At 40.9% G+C, this 20,881-nt stretch overlaps 2 protein-coding genes across 2 annotated transcripts in view; one reads left to right on the top strand and one right to left on the bottom strand.

Annotated features, from left to right (window-relative positions):
• MYLK4 (myosin light chain kinase family member 4) overlaps nucleotides 1-20,628 on the bottom strand; it is a 120,093-nt gene extending 99,465 nt beyond the window's left edge. The window contains exon 1 of the mRNA XM_078393408.1: nucleotides 20,508-20,628. Coding sequence (XP_078249534.1) covers nucleotides 20,508-20,563 — 56 coding nt within the window. The 5' untranslated portion in view covers nucleotides 20,564-20,628. The remainder of the gene's footprint in view (nucleotides 1-20,507) is intronic.
• Nucleotides 1-20,881, top strand: part of WRNIP1 (WRN helicase interacting protein 1) — a 50,227-nt gene that overhangs the window by 3,320 nt on the left and 26,026 nt on the right. The window contains exons 2-3 of the mRNA XM_020814343.3: nucleotides 18,868-19,059; nucleotides 20,570-20,808. Of these exons, the coding sequence (XP_020670002.3) occupies nucleotides 18,868-19,059; nucleotides 20,570-20,808 (431 nt within the window). The remainder of the gene's footprint in view (nucleotides 1-18,867; nucleotides 19,060-20,569; nucleotides 20,809-20,881) is intronic.

The following is a 20,881-nucleotide window of genomic DNA, read 5'->3' as shown; positions in this document are numbered from 1 at the left end:
GCTTATAGCAAATAGAGGTCTCAGGGTTTGTTCCTAGGACATTTGTATGCAAATCACATGCACTGCCATTGAGCTATTACTCAGCTCTAGACCAGTGGTTCTTAACCTTTGTTACTCTGATGTTTTTGAACTGCAACACCCAGAAACCCCAGCCAGCACAGTTGGTGGTGAAGGCTTCTGGGAGTTGCAGTCCAAAATTCCTGAGTAACCCAAGGTTAAGAACCAGTGCTCTAGATGATTAGGATCAGCATCAAATCCCCATAAGGAAGCAAGTGGAAATCCCCTTTTTTGTGTGCCTGCCTGGTATTTATAGAAATCTTTTCTCCTGGAGACTTAGCAAGAGTTTAAACTTACGGTCCTATGCACTGTAGAAATAAGGCCATTGAAACCCAGTAGAAGTTAAGGGCATATGTGAGTGGGATGGGACTCTTAAGTGGAGACGTTATTCCACACATGGGAAAAAGAAACAAATGCTTGTGTACTTGTGGCAGTCATGCATAAGCTGGGTGCACAACATTTTTCTAGTATCTGCCAACTGTCAGAATTTTTTTTTGCAGTATTTTGTGTAGTAATGAAGAAACATAAACCTGTAGCCTTTCAATAAATCTATGGTATAATACTTGTTAAATATATAGAACACCAAGCTGATATAGAATAAACTTCAGTTTTTGGAACATATTACAGTTTTATGGAGTTTTATGTAAGTGGCTTATATACAAATTAGCTTATTAGCTTATATACAAACAATTATAGGCTCTCCCAGTGGTGTAACACTGACTAAAAAGTCTAAATAAAGGGTGTTAATCTTGTGCAGTAAAGGAAGCATTGAATAATTTGTTGGATGATCCTTGGAGAATGTGCAGAAGAGTAATCTATGTCTACTGTTCAGAACATTTCCAGTTTAGAATTACATTATAAAATGATAGATTAACAGTTGAGTAGCAATGTCTCGTTGCAGAGAAGTAAAATCATCCCCTCTAATAGCAAACATGGTCTGTTACATTCCTGTTTGTAAGCAAAAATTCAAAAATAGTGTAGTGATTTCTCCATTTTCAGAGGAGACTCTGGAAATGCACAAATCTATGTCTGCAAATGCAGCTTAAGATTTTTTAAAAAACAAATAACCCTGTGAGCTTCTAGAATCTATGACCATCATCATCAGCACCTTAGAACTGCAGAGCTGAAAGGTACCCTATTGACTTCAGCCCCTGTCAATGAGGCTCAGTAGGGAATTAAACTCCCAATCTCTGGCTCTGCAGCCAGAGACCTAAACCTCTCAGCTATCCAGCAATTCATTAAGGATTTATGGAATGTCCATAGAAAGCCATGGAGAAATCCAAGACTTTATTAACATAGCTTGTCCTGTTTTGTCCAGAGCTCCAAATGTGAATGCTACTTCTGTAACGCCTTGTGATTGGCTGGGCTAGCTAGGAGAAGCAAAAGATGTGGAGCATCGTACCTGCCCACTCCTGTTCTTAGGAACTCAATCACAGATCATGCTTGTAAAACTTAATAGTCAAAATTAGTCATCTAACCATCCAAGTGCTGGTAGAAATAAATTTGCTTCAGTTTCTCTAAAAGTGAAATGGAAAACACCTATCAGTATTTTTTTCTTCAGTAATGTATGCATTTACTGAGAAGTAAAACCATTGACTTCAGTACGACATTCTTTTACATGTTTGCATATACTGTAGCATTAACTGAGTGCATAATAAAATGTTGTATGTAATCTTGTTTTTCATCATAGTATTTCTTTTGAGGTAGACTGTTCGAACTCACATTCTAGATATCAGATATAAGAATAATTATATTGCTCAAGGCTATTTAGCCAAGGTTACCCATTGTAACTAATTTTACTATCTTAATCTGAATTATCAAACCAAATGTTTGATAATTCCTTGACACTATTATATTCTGGAGACCAGGGTTCAAATTTCCTGCTTGGCCATGGAAACTCATTGGGGAATATCTCACTTACCTTGAAAGCCTTATCATTCACTTGCATGTTCTCACCATGTGCAGAAATAGAAGTTATTTTCAAAAGTAATTTTTACTTTTGTTTGTTTTTAATGGAGGCAGTAGGTTAAGAAAAGTTAAGTTTTACACAAACGAGCAAAGGAAATTAAGACTTTATTCTATGTTTCCTTTTCTTTCCTGCTTTCATTCTTTCATCCATCCATCCATCCATCCATCCATCCATCCATCCATCCATCCATCCATCCATCCATCCATCCATCCATCCATCCATCCATCCATTCTTTCTATTTTAACTGCCAAGGGTAATAACATTTCTTCAAGCCTTTGTGGACCCCATGTGAGAGTCTGCGGATCCATGGACCACAGGTTAAGAACCTATGCTGTAATACAGAGGTCTTCAAACGACAGCCCACGGGCCACATCTGGCCTCCCTTGCCTTTTTATCTGGCCTGGTGAATGCCGCAGGCTCAGGTTCATTCCTTTCAGCCTGTGTGTGCGCACGTGCACACATGCTTGTGTGCATATGCGCATGTGTGTTCCTTTGTCTATAAAAATGTGTAAAATAGATGATGTGGACCTCATGCTGAAAAGTTTGGAGACACTTCCTCTAATACATGGGATGGGTCCTGAGCTTTATACTGTAGTCTGATCCTACCCATACATATTAAGATGTTATATTTTAACCTGCCCTACAGTGTTGCTTTTTTGAACTTTATACTTAGTTGATTTTATTGGTTTTTACTTGAATTTATGGTTAAAATTAGGATTTACTTTTTTATTCTTTTATGAAGATTGTCAGCTGCCTTGTGCTACTTCATAGCGGCTTACCTTAAGTAAGAGGACATTGAAAAAGGACTAATTATTGCACTGGATTCTTGACTGCTACCTAAATATACCATGTGCTGCTCATACAGAATCTTCATTTGACACTATTAAGCATGGATTAAGAATGTAGTTTTATGCACACTTGTCTGAAAGTATGTCCTGTTTGAACTCAGTGGATGTACCAGGTGTACCTGGTTTGAATGAATAACTCAATAAATTAGGCATCTAGCTATGGAGCCAGAGGTTGGGAGTTTGTTTCCCCACTATGCATCCCAGAAGAGCCACATTGCATTGCCTTGGGCTACCAGCACAGTCCTAGGGTGTCCCCAGAAGAATAGAATGGCAAACCACTTCTGAGTACTATCTGCCTAGAAAGCTCTGAAAAGTGTCACCATAAGTCATAATTGTGCACATAGAAGTACCTAGCATAGGATTGCACTATAAATACAGTTGCACGATCCGTTTTCTTTAATGATTGTGTTTGAAAATGTTGAATGCATTTGCTGGTCTTTCATATGGTCTTTCCCTTCATACTTTTGCCAGCACATACCATTCCCTTTCCTGCAGAAGTAACATACCATGAACTCGTGTAGCCAAACTGGTGCGACATACCATGTACTCACAAGTTTATAAATAATTTATTTTCACGAGACACTGGTATTTATGGTATATATGAAATCTCATCCAAATCTTTCCTCTTCAAAAATATTTCTGTAATTGTTTTTCAAGCTTGGTTTGAGAGGGGGGGAAAGAGAGAGATTTGGACAAATTAAATATATATTGGTTGTAGGTTTTTTGGGCTGTCTGGCCATGTTCTTCAGGTTTTTCTTTCTAACGTTTTGCTAGTCTCTGTGGCCGGCATCTCCAGAGGACAAGAGTCAGAACTCTGTGTGTGCTCTGGTGCAGTTTTGTGGGATAATTGAGTATTTATAGCTGTGGGATCAGCTTTTTGTCCTTTTCAGGAGATTGGGTGATTATGGTGATCAGTGTGTTTTTTGTTGTGGTGTATTGTTGAGATAAGGGGGAAAGATGATCTGTCACTGTGATTGATGGGTGTCGTTAGCTGGTCTTTTGTGTGCAGTGATCACTGGTCCTTGTGGTTGGTAGAGTTCGTTGACATTTTGCAGGCTATGTTTTTCAGTGCTGGGAGCCAATCTTTGTTGCGTTTTAGACTTTCATTAGCAAAATACCTAGTCACCCTCCTACAGACCCACATTGGACAATCCTATACCAGAGACTTAGGACATTTCATAAACAAGATCAGCACTCTAAAACTCAACCCCAGGGGCAGACTAATCAGCTTTGACGTAGTATCCCTATTCACCAAGGTAGCAATAAAGGGCACTCCAGCAGATCTTTCCAGAAGACATCAAGGCCCTTTTCCAACACTGCCTAGCGACCAGCTACTTTCAGTGGGATAATGAGCCCCCTTAGCCCAGTTATAGCAAACTTCTACATGGAACATTTCAAAAAACAGGCCCTGGCCTCGTCACCCTTTGCACCTACAGTCTGGTTCCGATACATGGATGATACCTTAGGAGTTTGGAACCACGGTGAAGAAAAACTGGAAGAATTTCTAAACCATCTCAGTAGCACCCACCCAAATATACAGTTCACCATGGAAAAAGAAATAGAGGGCCAACTCCCTTTATTAGATGTCATGGTCATACACAAACCTGACATCCTATTGGTACACATTGTCTACAGAAAACCCACCCATACAGACCAGTACCTACACAAAAATTTCAACCACCACCCACGACAAAAAGAGACATATTCAAAACACTGGTAGACCATGCAAATCAGAACAGTGAAGCTCAATTTCTCAGCACTTAACTCAACCATCTGAATTGGGACCTACAGGCAAATGGCTATTCCAAGAATGAAATCACAAGGGCCATCAAACCAAGAAAACAACACCAAACTGAAGATGGAAAACAGCCACCTACAAATACAGTGGTGTCTCGCTTAACGGGTGTCCCATTTAACAATGAAACCGCATAGCGATGGTTTTTTGCGTTCGCATTGCGATGTTCCCTATGGGGAAGAATCGCTTTGCAATGATCGGTACCCTGTTTCGCTTACCAATCATTGCAAAGCGATGATTTTTTAACAGCGGATTGGCGGTTCCAAAATAGCTGCTGGGTAAAAAAATGGCCGCCCGCTATGTTTTCACACCGATTCCTCGCTTACCGGGCAGCGAAAATGCCGGCCGTATGGAGGATTTTTGCATTAAGGTGAATTTTAAGCCCATAGGAACACATTGAAGGGGTTTCAATGCATTTCTATGGGCTTTTTAAACTCACATAGCGACGAAATCGCTTTGCAGCAATTTTTGCTGCACGGATTATCGTCGCTATGCGGGCCACCACTGTAAAATATTTCTGCCATACATCAAAGGGGTCACGGACCGCCTGGGGAAACTTTTGAAAAAACACAACCTACAAACAATATTTAGGCGCACACAAAAATACAAAAAATGTTACGGTCAGCAAAGGACAAAAGGGACCCCCTCACCACTGCAGGAGTATACCGGATACCTTGCAGTTGTGGACAGGTATATATTGGAACCACAAAACGCAGCATTCACACTAGAATCAAAGAACATGAGAGACACTGCAGACTAAAACAACCAGAAAATTCAGCAGTAGCTGAACATGCCCTGAAACAAGCTGGACATGAAATACTATTTCAAGACACAGAAGTACTGGAAAACACCATTATGTTAGACTGCACAGGGAAGCCTTTGAAATCCACAAACACCAGCAGAGCTTCAACAAAAAAGAAGAAAATCTAAAACTCAACAAAGACTGGCTCCTAGCACTGAAAAACACAGCCTGCAAAAAGTCAACGAACTCTACGCAGCCACAAGGACCAGTGATCACTGCACATAAAAGACCAGCTAATGACACCCATCAGTCACAGTGACAGGTCATCTCTCCCCCTTATTACAACAATACACCCGCAACAAAAAACACGCTGATCACCATAATCACCCAATCTCCTGAAAAGGACAAAAAGCTGATCCCACAGCTATAAATATTCCACTATCCCACAAAACTGCACCAGAGCACAGAGTTCTGACTCCTGTCCTCTGAAGATGCCAGCCACAGAGACTGGCAAAACGTTAGAAAGAAAAACCTGAAGAACATGGCCAGACAGCCTGAAAAACTTACAACAACCATCGGATTCTGACCATGAAAGCCTTTGAGATAGGTTAGATTAGGCATCCTTCAGTCTCGAGAGACTATGGTAACGTGCTCTGTATAGAGGACTTGGAACAGTGTCTAGTGTGGCTGAGAAGGCCAATTTGAGAGTGACAATCCCTTCCATGGCCTGCTGGACAAGGGTCTCTTCAAATTGGGAGAGGCTGTGATGCACCACCTGCCTCCAGGCTGAGCATCGTTTTCCCATCTGTTGAGGTCTATTCCTATGGCCTTCAGATCCCGCTTTGAGAATACATTAAATATATATTCCTTTTGTAGAAGCTCAGAAAATTGTTATCACCCAATGTTGGTAGGGAATTAAAGAGAAGAGCATTAATGGGAATTAATCAAAATAATGCAGAACTGTACAAGAACACTTCTTATCTTCCAGTGTTGGAATGGAAAGTAAACAGGGATATTTTAAAACGATGACAGTTGTGTAACAGACTAAATATGCAGTGCTTTCAGTTGCGTTTTCAGGCAGTCTCTCTTACGCTTGTCTTTTGCTTAGATTTCTACATGGTTTTTTCCTCCTCCTAAGCCTCAGGATGTTATCAACAGCTGCAGTTCCCCCAGAAATTCTGTTATGATTTGCAGCTGAATGATGAGGGTGACTTCATAAGGGTAAGCTTTAGACGAGGGAGTCATAGTCTGGGCTAGCATGTCAGGCCAGAAGAAAAGAAAAATAAAGAAGACAAAAATATTGTGGCACCTTAAAGTTAGGAGCTCTGAAAGTTTTAGTTTTAAAAAAAGTAGCGTCCCCAAGTTTGGTAACACAAGTAAGAATACAGAAAGTGTTTCCTTTTAAGTATGGCCCCAGTCATTCTGGGAACCCAGATGTAGGGACTCAAAAACCCATGATGACTGTCAGCCTAATTTGACTGATTCAACTACAATTGAACTTTAAGACTAACATTGAAAGTCCAAGGACAAGCAGTATGACCCAGTGGGCATCAATCTCCTCGGAGTGCAGTTTTTTTTAAAAAATTAAGTCTTCGTAGAGTCTCCCTAATGGTCCAGCTGCTCTCAACTTGAGCTTGCAATCTGAGTAAGCTGTGCTGTGATTTATGACACTTTAATGGGCGAGATTTAGATTTTTGCTTGTCTGCCATGGAAGAACCAATTTTAGTTGAGAGAGATAGCAGGGGAACATCTATGGCTGTAACCCAAGTGCGAAACAACTTGAGTGTAGCAAATGAACCTGGGAGCTATCATACCAAAAGTTTGATATTTATGGAGGGCACATCGTATTTAAGTAACACATGGAAAAGAATTAGAAATAAATTGCCTGTGATGGCTACAAATTAATTCTTCTTGTCTTCAATCACACCTAGGTAATATAAGGGTATAAGAATGATGACGAGAATGTGTTAACTTCAAAGCAAGACACTGTCTTTACAGCTGGTATTAAGTTTCCTTGGACTTATTTATATCTTTTAGCTATCTTTATGTTTTATTCCAAACCTCATCATGACAAGGCAAAAGTATTTGTGACTCAAGCTTGGGATGTATTTGCCATACTTTACCTTTCACTTTAACATGCTTGATCTTTCACTATTTTGACAACACTATGGGTCTTGAGTACTTTCTACACAATCTTTCTCTTCTTGAACTGTTTATTCATCAGAAAATTATCAGAACCCTCTCCTTTTCACCACGTGCTTTGTCTGCCCTAGCCCAAAATTTTATTGGCATTTTTGGTATGAAATAGAATGGGCTTCCACTCTGGTTGCTGCTGTTCAGCTTATAGTATACTGAATACATAAATAAGCCCATGTTTGTAGCTGCTTCCACCATAATCAACATGTAATTTTCTCCTAGTTGGTTTCATTTCAGCCCTTTGTCCCTTGCATGGTCACTGAGAAGCTTCCTACTTCCTTCCTAGAAAGCAGTTTGCTGGTATAAATGTGATCAGGAACGATTCACATGCATTGCAAACACCAGTACAATGGTGCCTCGCTTGACGATGATAATGCATTCCATTAAAATCGCTTTTATTTTAGGTAGTTACACTGAGCTTCACTGTATTTAGGATAATCTTGGACGGGTGACTGACTCTCTTGTGCAAGTTTTGATCAGATAGTTCAGAATATATTTCCTCACCCCCACTGTACTCTTTGTTAAACCCCCAAACACTGCAAAATTTCAGTGATTTGTAAGGGACACCCTAAGCAGACCCAGGCATGACTTGCAGGCTCTTTGAACTGCCCTGCATGTACACTACTGTATCTGTACAAATATCCTTGCTTAGCATACGACGTTTTTGCTCTACAGCGATTTCGCTGGAACGAATTAACGTCGTTAAGCGAGGCACCACTATATAGTGTTCTGTGTTAATCGCAACTGCTGTCCTCTAATTATTGTTTGCTTAGCAAATGATGGTTAATTAATTATCTTTAGTAACTAATGATTACTGTAACTCTTTTGGATGGGGAATGCAAGAGAGTGAGAAGTGTCATGTTTAGTGCCCGGGTCCCTTGGTTTTGTAAACCTTCATTCTGCACAATTGATTTCACAGAGAGTCTCATGGAAATGTTGGCAGTGAGGCTGGTGAAAATATTGTGGCGGTAAGATCTTGGCTGTTCAGCCCTGCCTTCTCCCAACTGGCAACAAGCCTCTTGTCATAAATGTAAATCCCCACTTACCCCCTGAGAGGTTCACCAGCAGGGCTAACAGCATGAAGCAGCTGTGGATTGCAGCACCACTGCAATAGCACAGAAAGGGGATGTTGATATCACTGTTACCAAATTCTTGGTTATTGCTATCTTTCTAAAGGAATTGTTGTTGGATTGTTCAGTGGTTTAGGCATAGAGCCAGAGATTCGGAGTTTCTTTCCCCACTGTGCCTCCTCGATAGAGGCTGGAGTCATTGATCCATAGGTCCCTTCCAGCTCTTCAGTTATAAGATTATGGTGATGATGACTGAGAATTAGATAAGTTGCTCATTTAAAACTGGGTATGATTTCGGTCTTCTGTATAGTGTTTCATGTAGTTATACCTTTTTATTAGAAATAGCTGCTACTAATATAATATGAAAACAAAGGAATTTATTTCTGGTCTGTATCTTCCAAAGAACCTTTGAATTCCAAATAATACCAGAAATACACTCCCTCCCCCTATATTTTTATACTCTGGTATACTGTTTTGCACCAGTGTGGATAAAATCATGATTTAAATCATGATTTACATTTTTAAAATGGATTTTTTTTGATGATTTAAATAAATAAATTGATGTTTTTGATTTAAATTGCAGTTTAATTTATGATTTAAATCAATTTGATTTAAAAAAATCATTGATTTTTATCCACCCATTTCCCACTCATAACACAAACAAGCATGCATAGACTGAAGGTATGGTTAAAGTTAGGTATGGCTAGGTGCTAAGGTTTCAACTACACAATTTCCTATGCCTGATTACTTAGAAGGGAGCTTTCTAATATTTTTCCTTTGCAGACTACTTTCAGCTATTAAAAGAAATGTGGCAAAAATGTTTTGCAAAATAAAAACTGAAAATGGCACAAAAGTACCCAAGTCCAAAATGTTATTTCTAGGAAGGATTTTGTGACAGAATTAAGACTACTAGCTGTCATATAGTATAGTGTAAAAGAAATCCTTTCCATTTGTAATCTATTTATGTATCTAGTTTTTTTTAAAAAAATCCAGTATTCTTAGGTCTTACACCTGTTGCTTGTACTTAAGGCTGCAATCCAATACACAGTGGGACACACATGTGATTAAGCATGCAGTAAGATCAGTCGGCAAGTTTGCAAAACAGGGAAAATCTTACTTGTTTATTTTAATTTTGTCTGAACTAGAATTATGAGAGCTTACTGCATAATCAACTTTACAGAATATGCAATAGAAATATCTTCTACTTGTTCTTAGAAAAAAATTAGCGTCATGTTCGTTTTGTTGATGCTTGAACATTTTGCTCATCATTTTGTGACATTTTGGCCATAGAGTGGTCGCATTTGGTTCTATTAACAGTACTGTATAATTGGGGACAGAGGGTTTTTCTAAGTGGTTTTCTAAGATACAATATCATATCCTGCTGAATACTGTAAAACAGTGGTCCTCAACCTTTTTGACACTGCGGACCGGTTTGGGGTGTGTGTGACAGGGTCTGTTGGTTGGGGGGGTGGGGCACCCCAGGCTTGCGCGAAGGGGTGCCGTGTGAGCACGCAGGCACTCATGCATATGCATGAAGGGGCAGGATGCTTGTGCGTATGCGTGATGGGCGGGGCACTTGCATGGCATGCACACACACTTGTGCGCATGCACAAAGGACGGGGCACTCACATGGCATGCGCACACACATGTGCATATGCGAAGGGGCTGTGCCTGTGGGCGTGTGGGGAAAGTGCATGTGGGGGTGTGGAGATCTGTCTCCACGGCCCAATCCTGCCAAGGCCATGGGCCAGCACAGGGCCACAGACCAGGAGTTGGGGACCCCTGCTGCAAAACACTTTCTCATCTAGTTACTGTATTTAAGAGGCTTCTGTATTCTTGGCCCTGATTATGTTTTTGACTACTGCTCAGATACATGTGCAAAGTTAGCTTTGACTTCACAAACAAAAAATAAAACTCAGAATTCTACAGCTTGGAATAACTTTTCTCTTTTGAGAGAATGAAATCAAATAGCCAAATCTAGACATTTTAAGAAATATAATGTTTTGACAATTATTGCATTCCTGAGATAAACTTAGCAAAATTTTAAAAGGAAATAAACATCAGCTGCAAGTTCTGTAACCTCTGTGGCTCTTGGCTCCAACAATATTGGTTTCCATGAAATGCCGTGTTAGCTCTAGCCATTCTCAGCTGTGGAGGTATTAGGAAATGTTGAAAAAGTCCAGTTGCTCAGTGGATTTAAAAGAAATCTGTCATCATTTCAAGAGCTACAATTCAGTAGGGTGTTATATGACTGATGGAAAGCAGGGAAGTGTTTTCCAGGGTTTGCTGATAGCGTATTTTGTGAAATGCTGCTTGGGTTTCTGCTTCAGCAGTTGGGGTTTAGCTTTTCCTGTTGTTTGAGTGCCAAATTATCATGTGGCAATGAAATCAAAGAGCCAGAGTTATCTCCTGCTATCAGATCCCTATTTCGTGTTTGTCCATGTGTGTGCCTTCTGCTGTTCAATTCAGATGTCACATTTTCTTGACTTCAAATCATGGTTTGTTATCATCAGAGATTGTTATGACATCGAAATTGTAGTTTGCTATTTTTAGACCTAACCGAGGCTTACCATGCTTTAGAACAGCACTTCCCAACCTTGGGTCCCCAGAGGTCCTTGAACTGAAAATCCCAGAAGCTTTTACCACTAGCTGTGCAGGCCAAGATTTCTGGGAGTTGTAGTCCAAGAACATCTGGGGATTCAATGTTTGGAACCACTTCAGTCTTGATTTTCTTGGTTAGTTCCACAGTTAGTCCACGTATGGACATCATAGCAAACTGTTGTTCTGGGAAACTGTGGAAGAGAGCAAGAATTCATACATTATATCAGAGGTTGTTAAAACTGGCTGGAACTGATTGTAACTATGTATGAGGATGCAAAATAGAAACTTTAAAATGGAATTCCAGAATTATGCAGACGTCCATTGTCTCAGGTGCAGTGATTGAGGTGCAGTGATGGTTTCATATGCTGTTCAGAAGCAACTTCAACCTCACTTTCCAGCTGCAGCCATAATAAGAAACTGTGGTTTAACTAGCCAAGATAGAAGAGCAAGGTGGAAATAGTAAATCATGGTGAGGTGTTTGCATGCCATGCTAGAGAGCAAATTTGTGAGCCATACTTAGCAACATCTAACTAGCCTGCCACCTTTGGGTACAACAGAGGATGCTGCCCCATTACTAGAGTTGAATGATTTAGTTGCCAGTCCACTTGATTTTTAGATATGGCTCAGGAGGGAGCGCCATCTTGTTCTTCACGTGAGAAAGTTTCAGACTGGTCCTGTTTTTTCCTTTTGATCTAAGCTTCCCTAGTTCAGGCTAGGTCTTCCTTGGAGCTGCCAAAAAGGCTAAGGAAAGTAAACAGCAGATGAAAGGAAGAAGAGATTGTGGGGAAGGAACCAAATGGAGTGCCCTGCTATTTGCTCTGAGACCCCAAGAGATAAAATTCTGACTCAGAAGCTCTGTGCTTTAGAGGATCAGATTCAGAACACCTGCTGCAGTAATCTTGATCTTTGGCATATCTTTTTGAGGAGTGTTTAGGCTTGTCACCACCTGCTTGCACCAGCTGCTGAGGATCTTTTCCATTCAGCCTTCTGGGTCAGAGTGGCTCTTGGAAAAAAAAAGAGTTCTACTTTGGACTTTCTGTATGTGTGCACTTCTTTATAGCTGTGTTGCAGTTCTTTAAGTAAGCAAAGCTTTCATGCTCTTGCTCTCCCTCAGAATGCAGTTGTGTTCCATAAAATATTTGTGGCAGTGTTTGAAAAGCCTGCCCTTCTGTCTACCGGGATTGGTAGTGCAACAGTTACTTGGTTTGTTGTCTGCATCAGTCAATTAAACCTTACAAATTGGCTAAAAAGGGAGTTTCTGTTAACTGAACAATGCACCATTTTTATTTCAAAATGCTGACTATTTTTAATTTAAGTGTTTATGAAAACCATAGCTGGCACTTGGAAAGTGAGAAGGCAGTGGAGAAACAGACATACATGCCTGAGTTAATTAAAGCCCAACGTATATCTTTCCGGAGGCTGGGAAACCATCTGGAGCAGATCCGTGGGTGGTGTAGAGGAATTTCTGTAGGGTGGGAGAAGGAAGGCCCATTGTGCTAGGGGATATCTCTAACATAGCACTGGATTTAACCCATAGCAAACTGCCTTATATTGAATCAGACCGATGGTCCACATGTTCAGTATTGGTAGCACTGACTGACAGACTGTAGTTTTTGCTGTCCCTTCCTGAAGATCACACATATAGAACCTGAAAGGTATGGGTCTTCCACATGCATTGGCCTGAAGGCACGTTTTCGCCACTGCAGATGGATGGGTGAATGGTTGCTCTAGTCCAGTGATTCCCAACCTTGAGTCCCTGGATGTTCTTGGACTAGAACTCCTAGAAATCCTAGCCAGCTCGGCTAATCTGAAAGACTTCTGGGAGTTTTAGTCCAAGAACCATCTGGGGACCCAAAGTTGGGAACTGCTGTGAGTCTAGCCTGAATGGAATCACATTTTTCCAAGGACTTTCAACTGATAAAAAAGATGTTTAGTTGACCAACCTATGTTTTTACAGATCTCATTTGAAATCAGCATATTACAAAAAAAAAAAGTCAGTAGATATCTACTGGAGTATAATAAACGGGTTTCCATGAAGTTGTACACATCATTGCTGGAGTAGAAAAAATCCTTTTACTATTTTCTTGTTTTGTTCCTCACTCTACAAGTGCTACGGAATCTGGAATCTGGATTTCCTTCTTAGGCACTCAAAGCCAAAAGGGCTTCATGAGGCAAGCAAGTTTATATTTTATTACTGTTGTGCAAGATCTGCTTTTTTAAAAATGGAGATCTCTGGAATTATTGAAATGCTTAGTATTGATAGCCATTGCCTGTCTGGCTTATATCATTAAAAGGAAATCCACAACAGTCAAATCCAAATGTTTGTTAAGACTAAATAGAAGTGGAAAGAAAACCCACATTTAAGCAGGTTTTTAAAATAGCAAATATAGAAATATCAATTTTAGTTGATCCACATGTTAGTTTAATTGATGAAGCCTGCTGCCCTATTTGAATCTTTTTATATCATAACATGTTTATTATTTTTATTACTGCGTTTATTATTTAGTTGCCTCTATATCCAACCTTTTACCCAGTGAGTTCAAAGTGGCACCCACAGTTCTTTTCTTTTCTGCTTCATCTTATCCACAACACTGCCAAACTGACAGTATGTGGCTGGCCCGAGGTCGCCCCATGAATGTTATGACATGGTGAAGAATTGAATCTTTGTCTTGCAAGTTACATTCTAACACTACATCATATTTCATCTGATGTAACTATCTCAGTGTAACTTCACTTAGGCTACTCAGCTGAATCTGTGGTTGTGATCAGATGGTAGTGTAGCTTGTGTTTTGGATGGCTTGTGACATGGTATAATGTGAGCTTTTTTCGGGTGCCCAGATGACATACAGGAAATTGCAAACCATCCCTACCCTGAGCCATGCCCAATCCAGACTTTTTTGTTCTAGTAGTAGGGCTACTCTTGTTTTGAAACTGGGCTGGAGTGATTCTTGTGTGCACGGAAGGTTCATTTTTGGGAAGACCATGCCAGCATAATGACCCTTTCCAATGTGATCAAACAGGGTCCTATATTGCCATCTGATCACACCATATGGTTGATGCAACTCAGTTGAAAATGGGGTATAAGCCTATATTCATCAGGTCTACATCTTTTTGCCTCTATCCTGACCAAATTACACAGCAAAGTCATAAAAACAAAATATGGGAATTGTGCTCCTTCTCTCCAATATCTTGCCACATTCTCAAAGGCTCTCTTATTAGCTCTATAAAAAATTCTCAAGTATTTCCTGTCCAGATATTTGCTTCCTTACACCTGTTCCAATGAAAATGCTTGTGGCTCAGTTGAGGAGTGTCCTCTTCCTAGTCTTACTACAATGTATCTGCCTAACAGATGAAGAATTAACTAATAGGTACTCCCACGCTGAAAGTTTCTTCCTTGATTGCCAACATTTGTCCATTCCAGGAAATTCAGACAGTGATTACCAGACATCATTGTATATCCTTTCCCCCTGTTGTTGATAAAAGCCTTGTGGTGCAGTCGTTAAACTGCTGTACTGCAGCCAAAACTGCGCTAGTGATCGGGATTCAATCCCAGCTTAAGGTTGACTCAGCCTTCTAGAGCAGTGGTCCCCAACCTTGGGCCTCCAGATGTTCTTGGACTACAACTCCCAGAAGCCTTCACCAGCACCTCTGCTGGCCAGGATTTCTGGGAGTTGAAGTCCAAGAACACCTGGAGGCCCAAGGTTGGGGACCACTGTTCTAGAGTACCCAGCATGCTAGGGGAGCAATGTGTAGACTGCATGATTAACTTGTAAACCACCCAGAGAGTGCTTTAAACGCCATGGGGTGGCGTATAAGCAGACAATGCCATTGTCGTGTGTAGAAAGTATGTAACTTTTAACGTATTGTAGTGTGGAAGCTTTGTGTGTGACCTATTATCTCACTTGATTTGGAGACTTTTTTAAAATGTGCTAATACAGTACTCGGAAAACATCACTTTTGGGGATTACAACTTAGAACCCCTGTCGATTCTAGAAGCTGTATGTCTTATCTATCTATCTGACACAAAGCTGATGGCAGTGGAACATAGAAAGCAGCCTTCCACTGAGTCAGACTACTGCTCCCTCAGGCTCACTATTGTCTGCACTGTGCAAGGTTCTACACAGAGGTATTTCCCAGCCTAAGATGGAGATGCTGGGGATTGAACCTGTGACTTCCTGCATGCAAATCATGGGGGGGGGGGTGTCTGCCAGTGATCTACATGCCTTATGTGCTTTGCTGCTTGTCTCCTTGTATGCCCTTGCTATGAGAGAAAAGCTTGACCAGCATTTTTTTTAAAAAAATTTTTTTTCTAAAGAAAAGGTGTGCTATTATGAAGACATCCCCCACACTCCCTATCAGTTAAAAATGGAAGGAGAATTCAGGAAATTGTGGAGAGGGCAAGGAGTAAAAAAATGGGGAAATGACTGCTTTTAGAAGGTTGCACTGAATTAGTGGAAGAGCTGAGAGGCAAGATGGCTTTCTGGGGCTGTCTCTTTGTCCTTCTGCTTAGTTTCTACTTCCTTTTGCCACACCCCCTGCCATTGGAAGAAGACATGTTTTGCATGTCCAAAGTCTTAAGGTAAGTGGAAAAGCCACTACTAATCAGTGTAAACCAGCACAGAGAACTTGTAGACTTTCAAGTATCAATGGACCGTTATTCCTGTGAGATCTGGCTGGTAGTCATTGATGCAGGACGGTGAGTGTTGTGGTCCAGCATCATCTGGAGGGCCACAGGTTGCCCACTCCTGATGAAAGATGGAAAGAGTATTTTCAAAAACCCTTATTTTCGTATCTACTTAGGGTGTTTTAACAGGATAGGAAATCTCAACAAGGCATTTTAAAGGTTGTGCGATTTCTTGCCTCCAGCCAAGAACAAGGCAAAGAGCTCCCACCCGCCCCCACAACCCTTAAGGTTTCTGCAATTTGCATCCAACGTCTCTAGTGTCCTCTCCCACTGAGAAGTGAAACATGCACGAACAGCAAGCATGGGAAGACTGACTAGTATTGAGAAAGATACAGACAACCCATCTGGTGCTTTAAATGGTTAAATAAAGCAGCAGTCAGTCTGGTTGTGGGCACTTAGTACAGTCGTGATTTGTGCAGTTCTGCACCAAAACAGGCAGTAAGTTTTGTACTAGAATAGGCAATCAGATTAGTACTAAAGCTGGCATTTTAGGCACAAATGTTGGCAATATTTCCCCTGTAGAACATTCTTACAAATGCAAGAACTGTATTGGGAGTGTTACGGAAGAGGAGAGGAACAAGATTGTGGTAGGAGATGAGAGGTGGAGAACTTTAGTGCTTAAAGAGACCCAGCCATTCAAAAAAGTTTCAAATTTGAATCTCACCTCTGCTGTGAATTTCTGCCTGAGCTTCCATCTTCTGCTACAGGGGATAATAATATCTTAGCAGTGTTGCTGTAGGGATCATGACTAATTAATTCATGTAGTATGCATTGAACACTTCAAAGGGCAATGCAAATATTCTTACAGTGTTCTGCAAAAGACTAATCTTGCTGCACTGGGTAACAGGTGCTCCCAGAAGGATGGGTGCTTCTAGATCAGGAGTGGACATCTTGTACCCTTCCAGATTTTGTTGGACCACAAACCCCAGAGTCTCTCACCATTGGGAGAACTGGCTAACACTGATTAGCATTGTCCCCCCCCCCCCACTTCTTTTAGTTCACTAAAAAGATACCATTGTCATGAACAAGATTTCATAATTTACACAATGCAGGGCATAGTGGTGGTGCTGTGTGAATTTTAAATGTGGAGTTTGTTTTCTGTTTTACTGCCAGAAAATCTTAATTGGTCACATCTTTTCTCTATTACATGGTATCTTATATTTTATTGCAGAATGAACACCCAAGCCGTCTAAAAAGATTTAGTTGTAAGATAGTAATCATGCGTATATGGCATGTAACCCACCATATTAAGATCAGTGAAGCAACCAGGTATGCCAGTCCACCTGGAAGACCACCAGAACTCTTTATTCCAATTGCTGGCTGCAGTTGGCAAAAATAGGACGAGCTGTAAATTAACTTTAAAAAATGCAACACAAGGGCAGTGACTGCTTTCACCGTGGTGAGTCTGAAATGGTGGAGCCCCGTGGTACCCCATGAATAATCTCTTTCATATGGTAATAACGTGCCCTTTCAAGAAGGCAAAGACAGGAGGGCAAAAGGCGCAACCTTTAAGATAAATCAACTGTTTGTCTGGCTGCCAGTGAAGGGCACTTACTATATTTCATTTGTAGAAGCCAGGAGTTAGTTAACAAGGAAATAGCCTAAGGCAACACACACAACCTTTGGATTAGCAAGTTTATTGAAATAAACTGTATTAAGCAGAAGAGGAATACTATGGTATGCTTCATTTAGTGCTCAAAAGACTGCCATGTATATTATGTCATCAGTCTTTAAAGCTGTGTGATTTAGGCTAGTAATTACCTTCCTGGTAAAAAAAGGGTAGAACACTACTCTCTTTGAGGTAATAATTCCCTTTACCAGATGGTTGCAGTAGTTCTCCATCAATGGGTGTTGGGTTTATGCTCCTCCAGCCAGTTTAAGTGGAAATACTGTGTCTCGTCAAGTAAGTTCTGATTTATGGCAACTGTTTTCAGGGTTTTCTAGGTATAAAGTACTCAGATAAGTGCTTTACCATTCCTTTCCCCTGTGCGTACCCGGGGACAGTGCAGTTTGCCCAAAGCCACACAGGCTGGCCCAGGAGGCACAGTAAGAAATTGAGCTTCCCAACCTCTGGCTCCGCAGCCAGATGCATAACTCATGGAGCTATCCAGCCAGCTGTTTAAATGGAAGGGCCGTCTAAAAATCTCACTGATTTTTCAAGAGCTAAAATAGTTTTTTAAGATCCCAGCTAAGGATGGACGATCTGAATTTCTTTTTCCCGACCCACGTCCCCAGCCAGGATGACAATACCTTTTAAATTACAGTGGTGCCCCACACCACAATGATAATTCATTTTGCTGAAATCGCTGTTGAGCGAAAACATTGTCCAGCGAAAAAAAAATCCCCATTGGAATGCATTGAAAACCGGTCAATGCGTCCCAATGGGGAAATACCTCATTGTCTAGTGAGGATTGCCCATAGAGAACCGCCGATCAGCTGTTTAAAATCCCTGTCTTGCGAAGCAGAGGTCTGGAAAGCAGCCATTTTGCGAAGGGAGGGAAGCCATTTTGCAGAGGGAAGCCATTTTGCGGACCCGGAAAAAGCATTGTATAGCAAATAAATGGTTCGCGAAGCAGGCTCCTAATCGTAAACTGAAAATACCCCATAGGAACCATCGTTTTGCGATCACAATAGCGGTATCAAAAAGGCATCGTACAGCGATTTCGACGTCATGCGGGGTAAGTGTCTAGCGGGGCACCACTGTATTCAAATACATCAAAATGACATCTCTGTTCCCAAGACTAAAGTGAAAAAAAAATCTTGGCATGTTCTTTTCTGTGAGGCAAACACAACTGTTTTGACTTTTAATATTCCCAGATGGTTTTCTGCTCCTCCATGACTTTTGATCAAACATTTTGTATGCTAAAAGCACAATCTACATATATTCTCCTTTTTAAAATTTCAGACAACTTTGGCACATATCATTGCAAATAACAGCAAGAAGAATGGCACACGCTTTGTGACATTGTCAGCTACAAGTGCCAAAACCGCTGATGTGCGAGATGTCATTTCCCAAGCTCAAAATGAAAAGAGACTCTGCAAGAGGAAGACCATCCTCTTTATTGACGAGATCCACCGTTTCAACAAGTCACAGCAGGTACAGGCTGGCCCAAGTACAGTTTCCCCTGGTTCTTGTATGATATGCTTTGAAATCAATCTGATGCTTCTGTTGGCATCTGTTAATTTCAATTGTTGTCCACCTTTTCTCTGAGGACTAATAGACAATGTATATGGTAGCTACCCATTTCAGTGTTGTAAGGTAGGATAGGCTCAAAGAGAGTAACTGGCCCAATGTCACCAGGTAATCAGGGATTTAAATGCAGGTCTTCCTGGTCCAAGCCCTATCCTTGGTCCACTATACCTCTTTCTCTAACTTGTTGTCCATCAGATGTGTTGGATTATAGGTTCCATCATCTCCAGACAACACAGTCAATGGTGCATTGCTGCATGGTGATAATGGGTGCTGTAACTGAGCACATGTAGAGACTGAAGGCTGACCTGTGATACTACACATTTAGATACAGTATGTTTTAAGACTAGAAACTATACTTGCTTTAAGCTGAGTTGGAAATGTGGTTTTGATCCTCTCTTTGCTTACTGCCTTAAAGTTTGTTTTGCAGTAGTAAGAACGCAGCACTCTACTTTAAGGCCTTGGGATTAGGAATTTGGCAAGCACTCCAACATTTTAAAATACTCACTTTCTCCACTAACAAATGCCAAAAGCATCTTTTCCAAGCATGGATGGTGAGGGTGAGGCAAAGTTTTAAAGAGATCATTACTTGGTTCTTTTCCAATTTGCCTTACATTTCCTTTTCTATCATTTCAGTTTTGCAGCTGGAGTGGCATATGAGAACTTTGGGCAGAAACAGATGTTCATATTGACAAAACATGCATTAAATGATTGTTCATGAATAAGGAAAGAGTTATAGTAATATTCTAAAAGTGTATAATGAACCTTTCAAAGTGAAAACAACTTTCAAGTATCAGAATTGTACTTTGCACTGTGTGAGAGCCGCTATGATGTAGTGGATATAGTGATGCACTAGGACTCAGGAGACCAGGGTTCAAATCCCACCTTGGCCCTGGAAACCCATGGTGCATGCGTGTGCATTGGCAAACCACTCCTTAAATATCTTACATACTTTGATGGCATATAACGTGTGTGTGTGTGAGCACACACACACACATTCAGATACACACATGGTAGTTTATAGTTTCTCTAAGCAATCCTTATGGGAAGTGGGAGAACTTCCAAAGATGTCTATTTGTTAACACAGCCATTTTGCATAATTTAGATTTGCCTAGTTAATGATTTCCAAATGATAAGGCATGAATTGCCAAAGCAAGTTACACCTTCAGAACTCACTTGGTAGTATAGTTCAGTATTGGTGACAAGGATAGCTGAGCCAGTCCCTGCAAGCATGCACATGAGATATGAAATGAATGAAGGATAGGTGGTCAGCAAAATATCTTAACACCATGTTAGCTGAACATCCAAACCAAGAGACGCCATGAAAAAAAACAAAAAGATTGTCGTTCACTCACATGGGATGCATGAAGTTGTCATTGATTGGGACCAATTTTTTCTGTTTTCCTCCCATGGCCAGGATACTTTTCTTCCTCACGTCGAGTGTGGAACTGTGACTCTGATTGGAGCAACCACTGAAAACCCTTCTTTCCAAGTTAATTCTGCTCTTCTGAGCCGCTGTCGTGTTATTGTTCTTGAGAAGCTCTCCGTCGAGGCAGTGGAAGCTATTCTAGTGCGAGCTGTCAGGTCCTTAGGGATCCAGATTCTAAGCGAGCAACACACTAGCTCTGTGAATGGCAGCGACAGCAAGAGCTCTGAGTAAGTATACTTCACAGATTGCAGCATTTTAACACACTCAAAGAATCTACTGACTGACTGCCAGGGCAGAAGT

This window comes from Pogona vitticeps, chromosome 4 (genome assembly GCF_051106095.1).
Source record: "Pogona vitticeps strain Pit_001003342236 chromosome 4, PviZW2.1, whole genome shotgun sequence".
Taxonomy (NCBI): Eukaryota; Metazoa; Chordata; class Lepidosauria; order Squamata; family Agamidae; genus Pogona; species Pogona vitticeps.
The sequence above is the reverse complement of the archived record's forward strand: the minus strand, read 5'-3'. Positions and strand labels throughout refer to the sequence as shown.